Source organism: Rhinopithecus bieti, unplaced genomic scaffold, assembly GCF_001698545.2.
Source record: "Rhinopithecus bieti isolate Rb0 unplaced genomic scaffold, ASM169854v2 scaffold_32760, whole genome shotgun sequence".
NCBI classification, from domain to species: Eukaryota; Metazoa; Chordata; class Mammalia; order Primates; family Cercopithecidae; genus Rhinopithecus; species Rhinopithecus bieti.
The window spans coordinates 789767-799680 of NW_016813956.1; the positions used below are offsets into that span (position 1 = coordinate 789767).

At 43.8% G+C, this 9914-nt stretch overlaps 1 protein-coding gene and 1 non-coding gene across 2 annotated transcripts; both read left to right on the forward strand.

Moving 5' to 3' along the window:
- Positions 1-5950: 5950 nt before the first annotated feature.
- TRNAY-GUA (transfer RNA tyrosine (anticodon GUA)) lies at positions 5951-6039 on the forward strand. The gene is given in 2 exon segments: positions 5951-5987; positions 6004-6039. It is a non-coding gene; the product is annotated as a tRNA-Tyr (tRNA).
- Positions 6040-7707: 1668 nt separating this feature from the next.
- ABT1 (activator of basal transcription 1) lies at positions 7708-9914 on the forward strand. The gene is made up of 3 exons (XM_017849194.1): positions 7708-7989; positions 8677-8873; positions 9028-9914. Exons 1-3 carry the CDS (start codon positions 7749-7751, stop codon positions 9406-9408), a joined length of 819 nt encoding a protein of 272 aa, XP_017704683.1. The 5' UTR covers positions 7708-7748; the 3' UTR covers positions 9409-9914.

Sequence of the window (9914 nt, forward strand, 5' to 3'; positions counted from 1 at the left end):
TTTTTTTTTTTTTTTTTTTTTTTTTTTGTATTTTTAGTAGATACTGGGTTTCATCATATTGGACAGGCTGGTCTTGAACTTCTGACCTCTGGTGATCTGCCTGCCTCAGCGTTCCAAAATGTTGGAATTACACTGTGAATGGCCGAAATTAACTGATGTTGAAATTAACCTTTCTTGACTCTTTAGCCACACCTGGCTAAATTTAGTTTGTATTTTTAGTGGACACTGCGTTTCACCATGTTGGACAGGCTGGTCTTGTACTCCTGACCTCTGGTGATCTGCCTGCCTCAGCGTCGCAAAGTACTGGAATTACACCGCAACTGGCCGAAATTAACTGATCTTGAAATTAACGTTTCTTGACTCTATCGGTTGATAGTGAAATAAACTTCTCCCTGATCTTTTCCTTTTTTTTTTTTTTTTTTTTTTTTTTGAGGCGGAGTCTCGCTCTGTCGCCCAGGCTGGAGTGCAGTGGCGCGATATCCGCTCACTGCAAGCCCCATCTCCCCGCTTCACGCCATTCTCCTGCCTCAGGCTCCCGAGGAGCTGGGACTACAGTACAGGCGCCCACCTCCACGCCCGGCTATTTTTTTGTATTTTTTGATAGAGACGGGGTTTCACCGTGTTAGCCAGGATGGTCTCGATCTCCTGATCTTGTGAGCTACCCGCCTTGGCCTCCCAAATTGCTGGGATTACAGGTGTGAGCCACCGCGCCCGGCCTCCCTGATCTGGAAACAAACCTTTCTTTCTTTTTTTTTTTTTTCCAACTTTTATTTTTAGGTTCAAGGGGTACAAGTGCACATTTGTTACACAAGTAAACTGCATGTCACAGGTAATTTTGTCACCCAGGTAATCAGCATGATAATATCCACAGGTAATTTTTCAATGCTCACCCTCCTCCCACCCTCCACCCTTAAATAGGCCCCAATATCTATTGTTCGTAACAAACCTGCAAGTTATGCACATGTACCCTAGAACTTAAAGTACAATAATAAAAAATAAATAAATAAAAATTAAAAAAAAAAACCTTTCTTTATTGTTTATCCTCTGGCAGCTACTGCTTCACACATCTTGAAAGAATGGTCCTCGGTCTTTCTTGTCTTTGCACTCAGTCTTTTCTTTTCTTTATTTTTTTCCTGGTTTTTTTTTTTTTTTTTTTGAGACAGGGTCTGGCTCTGTTACTCAGGCTGCACTGCAGTGGCATGATACCGGCTCACTGCAGCCTCAACCTCCTCAGCTTAAGCTGTTCTCCCACTTCAACCTCCCGAGTAGCCAGGACTACAGGTGCGTGCCACCACACCTGTGGCTAATTTTTGTAGAGATGGGGTCTCTCCATTTTGCCCAGGCTGGTCTCCAACTCCTGGTCTCAAGCGAACCTCCCGACTTGGCCTCCCAAAGTGCTGGGATTACAGGCTTGAGCCACTGCATCCAGCCTGTCCTCTGTGTTAAACTTACTCCAATTTGTCTCTCATCTCTACATAAATGGCTCTTTTCAAAGTTCCCGTGGACCTCACTGTTGCTAATCTAATGATCAATTCTCTGCCTTCTCTTACATGGTTCATCAGTAGCAGCATTAGATTGGGACGCTCAATTCTTCTTGGTATATTTTCTTCATTTGGCTTCTGGGGCATCACACTCTCTTTGAGTTACTCCTTCCTCATTGATAGCTTCTTCCTAGTCTTCTTTACTGGTTCTTCCTCTTCTCCCTGACTCCTTAACATTGTTTTTCTCCCCAGGCTTTAGTTCTTAGTCCTCTTCTGTTATCTATTTACACCCAATTCTTTGAGAGTCTCCTCCAGAGTCATGAACTTAAACCTGTTTCTGTGCAGATAACTCACATTATTATATCTCCAGCCCAGACAGTTTTGGCGGTTATGCATAAAGCTACTATAAATATTCATATAGTGTTATGGCAAATATATGTATAATTTCATTTTTAAAAACTGACAGTGTTTTTCAAGGTGGAACAGTTTTTCCTCCCACCAGCAATATATGAGAATTTCAGTTATTTCACATCATCATCAGCACTTGGCACTGTTAATTTCTCACCTTTTTTTTTTTTTTAACTTTAGCCATTCTCTTAGGTGTGTAAAGTATCTCATTGTGGCTTTAATTTGCATCTCCCTAATGAATAGTGATGTTGAATATCTTTTTATGCTTATTGGCCATCAGTACAGCTTCTTTTGTAAAATATCTGTCCAAATCATTTGTCCATTTAAAAAAATGTATTGTCTGGTCTTATTATTGAGTTGCAAGAGTATGTTATATGTTCTGGTTACAAGTCCTTCATCAGGGAAGTGTTTTCCAAGTATCTTTTTCTAATCTGTGACTTGACTTTTTTTTTTTTTTTCTCTTTTGGTAGATACGGGATTTCACTGTGTTGCCCAGGCTGATCTTGAACTCCTGGACTCAAGTGATCCGCCGGCCTCAGCCTTCCCAAGGGCTGGGATTATAGGCATGAGCTACCATGCCTGGCCTGACTGTCTTTTCTTAACAGTATATTTTAAGGAGCAGATTTTTTGTTAAACTGTGATGAAATTCAACTTATTTTTTCCTTTACGGTTTATGCTTTTGTGTCCCATTTAAAATCTTTTTGCTTAACCTAAAGTCACAAAGAGTTTCTTCTACATTTTCTTCTAGAGGTTTTGTGTTCTAGTCCCTGCATTTAAGTCTTTGATTAATTTTGAATTAATGTTTGTACATTGTGTGATATAAGGGTCTAAGTTCATTTATTTGCATATGGATATTCAGTTTTTGCAGAATCATTTTGCAAAGATTATCTTTTTCTTATAGAATTACCTTGGCACTTCTGTCAAAAATCAATTAATCATAATCATGTAAGTTTATCTCTAGACAGGGTCATGCTCTGTTGCCTAGGCTGGAGTGCAGTTCTTCCATCATAGCTTACTGCAGGTTGGAACTCCTGGGTTCAAGCCATTATAGGCATGACACCAGGCCTAGCCTCCCATGTTGTTTCTTCTTCTTCTTTCTTCCTTCTTTCTTCTCCTCCTCCTCCTCTTCCTCCTCCTTCTCTTTTGTCCTTCTCCTCTCCTCCTCCTTCTCCTTCTCCTCCTCTCCCCTCCTCCTCCTTCTCCTTCTTCCTCTTCTTCTTTTTCTATTTTGGCCTTACTGAATCACCATGTTTCTTTTATACTTAATTTCTTCCCCTATCTTCTACCCCAGCAGCAACTATGGATATTTTCTGTCCCTATAGTTTTGCACTTGCAAGAAGTTCATAGGAATACCATAGTATGTAGCCTTTTGTATCTGGCCTTTTAAATTCAGCATAATGCAGATGACTTTCATCCCTGTTATTACATTTACCAATAGTTTGTTCCTTTTTATTCCATAGGAATATTATAGTGGTCTGTAAGCTTCAAGAGAAGTTAAAACCATCTAGGTAGGACTCAATTCATAAGTTGAAAAGGTACTAAAACAATAGAGAAGGTACAGGGTGAGATTGTAATCAATTGATGATGATACATCTCCAAGAATTATTTCAGAGAGTTAGATTTATCCATAAACCCATTTTGAACTTGTGTCTGCAAGAGGGAATAGAATGGTCGTTCTGACACCAGATTCTGTAAGAAGAGGAAGAAGGAAGTCTTCCCACAAAGTGATACAGATATCTAGTGTGGAAAGGTCCTAATTACTTGTACTTGTATTCCCAGGAGGCAAATCTTGGGGATTATCAGGGGAAAGAGCATTTCAGGCAAATGAAATTCCAACTTTAACAGCCCTGAGGTGAGATTCTCATGCTAGGATTAGTTTATAGGTAAAGAAAATAATTGATGAGATTAGCAATTGGAGTTCTTCCCGATCAAAATCAACTCTATAGTACCATGTCACTGGGAGGCATGAGGCTCTGGGAGCTTGTGAGCATAGCAGTAACTGATGAGAAACATACTGAGCATTTTTTTCAGTATGTTTGCTGCCCCCTGTGAAAATTAGTGAAGCTTTTATTCAAGAAAGCACGTGAACTGAGATCCTGGGGTTTGGTGGTGAAATGGCAGGGTTGGTCAACTGCTTTTACATCTGGTGTCCAAGGCTCAGGTAAGTACACTTCATATGGGCAGAGACCATCTCATACAGAATCTGCTCATTTCTCTTCTCTGGCTTCTCGTATTTTCCCCTGCTAGGCTACATTATTGAAAAGGAATTTACCAGACTGTATATTCTTAGTTTCTCATGGCAATGAATTGAATAACTGAATTACATATTAGTTATGTTGCTGCAGATATTTCCCATGGGAAATGCTGGAGAGGATCTTTTGGAAAAAAAAGCATATTTTTGTCAAGATTACAATTATGGAGAACTTTAATAAGTGAGGATCTTTTATAGATAAATTCACCAGAACTCCTTTCCATAAATTTCACAATTTATAATTTCCATATACTTTTAATAATTTTATAAAAAAGAAAAGTCTCTCCAGATGCCTTCCCATTTTTCCCATTGGTGTTCATTTCTGTCTTAGGCACCGGGAAGCTGAATACCATTATAGGCATTTATTAGCTAAGCATGACAGCATACCTGTGTGAAAACTGTCAGAATCAAGATGGAGTCACTATTGTTAAAACGCACAAACACACAAACAAACTAAAAATGCTGATTAATAGAGCTGGAAAAGGCCATGCTTGATAACAAAAACTATCACAAAAGACTGCAAAAACCATAACCTTGCACAGGCCATCACAATCCTACACAAAAAATACCTCTATAAGGACATCTGCCTCACAACTGCCTGTCCAACCTTGGACTAGCTTCCTCTCTACTATCCATCTTTGTAGCACACGATAATTACTTCAACACAGTTATATAATCCCTCTCATTTTTTCCCTTAAAAATCTTTGTCGCTGGGCTCGGTGGCTCACGCCTGTAATCCCAGCACTTTGGGAGGCCAAGGTGGGTGGATCATGAGGTCAGGAGTTTGAGACCAGCCTGGCCAACATGGTGAAATCCCATCTCTACTAAAAATACAAAAATTAGCCGGGTGTGGTGGCGGGCATCTGTAACTCTAGGTACTCGGGAGATTGAAGCAGGAGAATTGCTTGAACCCGGAAGGCAGAGGTTGCAGTGAGCCAAGATCATTGCACTCCAGCCTGGGCGACAGAGCCAGACTCCAACTCAAAAACACCTTTTTCTTCCTTTACCTCCCTGAATATACATAGTTTCCTATGGCACTCGTATTTTCATTGCAATGCTCTATTCCCAAATAAACATCATTTTCTTTCAGAGAGCTTCTCTTTGTTATTTAGGTTGACACCTGTAAATAGAATGTTATATTTCTTGTTTAAATTGTGGGGGGAGGGAGAAGCGTTGTGTTTCATTTGTTTGTCCCATTGTCCCATTACAATTGTGCAATATCATATGAGCCACTCAATTCCTAAACATAGGTACACACACAACGCAATCCTCATCTCATGTTTTGTGTCTTGAACACAAATTACAAATTATACAAATTCTGCAATTTTCCTTGCCCTTCAGAAAGGAGAATCTCAACGTTTCCAAAATGAGCTGTGCAGTAACTCCGCTTCAAGGTGGTAGGTCCCCCCTCTTCAACCCAGTTGTCTAAGATAAACTTGTCTTTATTATTCACTTCCTAAGAGAGGAGGTGCTAAGCGGACAGGACGGCTGGACAACACATGCAATAAGGGCAATGGTCCTATCTACTCTATCTAAGAGAGCAGTACACGGAATATTCGTGGGTTGTTTTTTTTTTTTTTTCTGGTTTTTTTTGGACCTATGTGAAATTTTAAATGTTCAAGGGAATTGTTCATACACTTGTATAGTCACTATCCCTACTCAGATGAGAACATTTTAGAACATTTTGGAACATTTCTAATATCCTCGAAACTTTCCTCACGTTTCCCTATATTTTCAAAATGAACAAGAATACAGGACAGTCAAAAGCAATAGGTAAATTCTGAAGTATCCGAATAATATGCAACAACATCCTTCGATAGCTCAGCTGGTAGTGCAGAGGACTGTAGGGGTTTGAATATAGTCATCCTTAGGTCGCTGGTTCGAGTCCGGCTCGGAGGAGTTCCCTTTTAAAAGGGTCTCTTCTGGGCCTGAAATAAAGAAACTTGGAGAACGCAGTGTGCAGCTTGCTTATACATGAATTTGTAAGACGCTCAGAGAAGGAAAATAATCCACCTTGAAAATTGCTAACAAAGGTTGCTTCATGGACAGTTGAGTGAGACTCAATTTTCACCAAGTTGAGGAGGGATCATGAGGAATGTGGGGAATGGGATTTTGATATCCCGCTCCTCTTCAAAAAAGGGACAGTGTACACTTGACAGAAAGTTCTCTTAGTGTACACTTGACAGAAAGTTCTCTTCAATAAAATTAATGAACACAGGCGTGTTTGAATTCGAAGAATCTATTATTAGACTTTTAGACACTCCATGAAAGAGTGCGGGCCCTGTTACTTTAGAAATATACTTGGGGACTGGCAAAAACTGTCATCTCTGATTTTAATAGTGGACACATTTACTCCCTGCTTCCATTCGCTGGGCTACTCTGCGCTCTTGGAGCGAGATGGGAAATTTTGTCAGGCCGCAGCAAGGGCGGATTTATATTGATGGTCCTCAAACTCGCCCCCGGCTGCTTCCAGAAAGCTAATCGGATTATTTGTACTCGGTTCCCGGCAATATCCTTTGCAGTCAGCTTGTCGCTGGCGCGGATCTCAAGAACTGAAACGCCTTAAGGATGTGGACGGCGCCCCCTGCTGGTCGCGCCCTCGGGCGACGGTAAGAGACTTGAGGACTCGAGCCCGTGCGGGGAAAACGGCTATGGGCTTGGCTTAGGGATGGTTCGCAGGTCGCCTGGTAGGAGCAGCACCGCCGGGGCCCTGTCCGTTCTGTGGTTACGTAGGTCATAGAAGGAAAACTGGTTTGTGATCTGATGGGGAATCTGTGAGGACAGACCCAGGGAGGGCAGAACTAAGCGCGCCGCCGGGGGGGTCGCCAGAATTGGAGGCGTGTGCGCCTCTGACAAGTATTTGCAACATAAGTATGCATATGGATAATGTATCAATACACATGTGTAATAGATGCCAAACAAATTATTCAAATAATTGTCACATATTTAAATTTTCAGACATTCACAAAATCAAATGTAAAATATTAAACTGAAAGTTCTTAATTCAAATTTTCAAAAATTAAATCTAATTAAATTTCCAAAATTAAACTGTTTTCAAAATTAAATTTTAAAATATTCAAAATTCCAAGGTAAATTTCCAGAAATAATTAAAACTTCAAAACTCAAATCTTTTAAATGAAATTTATAACCTTTAAAGGGTGAGTCATTCCTCTGCTGGAATCGCACCCAGGGCCCTTGAATAAAATGCTATTTTGATCGCTAGAACACAGAGAAACTTCCCTAAAACTGCTCTGCAAAATTCCCTAAAAACCCGGCATCAACCCGCCTTTAGCGGCGTTCTATAGGGTAGGTTATATCTGGGGATCTGCCTTTTCTGGTTCTGCGTGTCCTGAGTTGGAGATGTGACAGGGAATCTGTGAACCTAACCCAAGCTTCCCATCCTGCTTCCACGCTCTGAATCTGGCTTTCGACCTGACACCCCACTTCCGCCCTCTCCTCTCGGCCTTACGCGGACCCGACTGCATCGCCAATCATATCCTTTCATTTGTCATCACCGCCTTGGCCCCGCCCCCTCTCAGGCCGCCGCACACGTTTTGCGTCAGTAGGCAAGGCACTTTACGGCCGTCGCGCCACTCGTGTCAGTCGACATGGAGGCAGAGGAATCGGAGAAGGCCGCAATGGAGCACGAGCCGCTGGAAGAGACAGAACAGACAGTAGACGCGGAGGAGGAGCAGGAGAAATCCGAAGAAGCGGCCTGTGGCGGCAATAAGCGGGTAGTGCCAGGTATTGTGTACCTGGGCCATATCCCGCCGCGCTTCCGTCCCCTGCACGTCCGTAACCTTCTCAGCGCCTATGGCGAGGTCGGACGCGTCTTCTTTCAGGCTGAGGGTAAGTATGCAGACCCTGACGGTGAAAGGAGGAGGTTGTCGCTCGCTGGCGGGGTGCAAGCATGGATGTCCTGTTGCTTCGCTGCGCGAGACTGAGGCACGAGTTGTTGGATTTGGGGGGTGAGGAGTGCGGTGCTCGGCTCCTGGCTGGTGAATCAGTCTGTGAGGATGCTGGGGTGGGTGGGCGGAGGGGATTTGGGGAGAGTGGGTAGCGCAGGGCGTCTGGTGGTTCTTTAGTTCTCGGATTGTTACTATTCGTGTTCTTATCCCGGCCCTGCTCACCTCTCTTTCCGGATCTGTTTACTGGTTTGTTACATGAGTACAACTGAGTAAAAGCCTCGTTAGCTTTTCTACAAAGCTGAACATACCCCTTTAGCATCGCTGCCTAGGTCAAGAAACTGTTTGATCAACCGCCCTTCCTCTTTCCACCCTCAATTTTACATCGAGGTTTGGGACTTGCGCGGGTTTTAAATAGCGTTCAGAGCCGGCTAGATTAGGGAGTGGACAATTAAGGAAAGAATTGAGTTAGCTGGAGGAAAGGGTGCAATTTACAGTTCTCTCCCTCCTGGGCAAAAACTCTCAGGTGGGACTCCCGCTGGCAGATGTGAAGAACGATGCGGGCAGTGGGAAGTGGTTTTGAGTGAGTGCTGCATAGTCCCGGACGGGTCTTTTTGTCTTTGGCGCTCAGACCAGTTCGTGAGACGCAAGAAGAAAGCAGCAGCAGCTGCGGGAGGAAAAAAGCGGTCCTATAGCAAGGACTACACCGAGGGATGGGTGGAGTTCCGTGACAAGCGCATAGCCAAGCGCGTGGCGGCCAGTCTACACAACACGCCTATGGGTGCCCGCAGGCGCAGCCCCTTCCGTTATGATCTTTGGAACCTCAAGGTGAGGAGATAGATCTTTCTGCCACACCTCTCACCCTCCCTTCTCCCCGGCTCTGGCCCAAGTATACCCATGGCTTCTCATTGGTCTTGTCCCCCTGTCTCATCTTTCTCCCTAATCTGCACTATCCTGATCTTTTCTTATTTTCTCCCCACAGTACTTGCACCGTTTCACCTGGTCCCACCTGAGCGAGCACCTTGCCTTTGAGCGCCAGGTGCGCAGGCAGCGCCTGAGAGCGGAGATTGCTCAGGCCAAGCGTGAGACCGACTTCTATCTTCAAAGTGTGGAACGGGGACAACGCTTTCTTGCGGCCGATGGGGATCCTGCTCGCCCAGATGGCTCCTGGACATTTGCCCAACGTTCTACTGAGCAGGAACTGAGGGCCCGGAAAGCAGCACGGCCAGGGGGCCGTGAACGGGCTCGCCTGGCGACTGCCCAGGACAAGGCCCGCTCCAACAAAGGGCTCCTGGCCAGGATCTTTGGAGCCCCGCCACCCTCAGAGAGCATGGAGGGACCTTCCCTTGTCAGGGACTCCTGAGGGCCAGGGTGGCCCCTTCCAGCTCCTGGCCCTGCTCTGCTTCCTGTCTACCTCATACTAGAATGATCCTGACTATCCAGGCAAACATTTTACTGTGTTTCTCAGACCAAGTGTCTCTGTTAAGGGCCCAAATGTGCAAGTTTTGAGGGCTTCCACTATCCCCACTCTGAACTCCTGTGTATGCCTGGCTGAGTCACCTAATTCATACTGTCATACTAGCATGATTATGACTATTGCATATACTTGTTTTGTTTGACTCTTGGCTGCCTACGTCTATAGAGTCCCCTAAAAATCCCACTTCCTTCCCCCAGGAAGGGCCTTTATTTCCAACTAGGGGGATAATGCCTAGTCCCAGCAATCTTTCTCTGTTTAGCAGTCACAGGTGAGGGTGGTATTAGCATCTTTTTTATGTAGAAAAAATTGACAGTTAATGACGTGGACTGAGTTGGGAAGAAATACATTTCCTTATGTATTTATAGAAAATAAAAATATTTTTATGTGCCTTT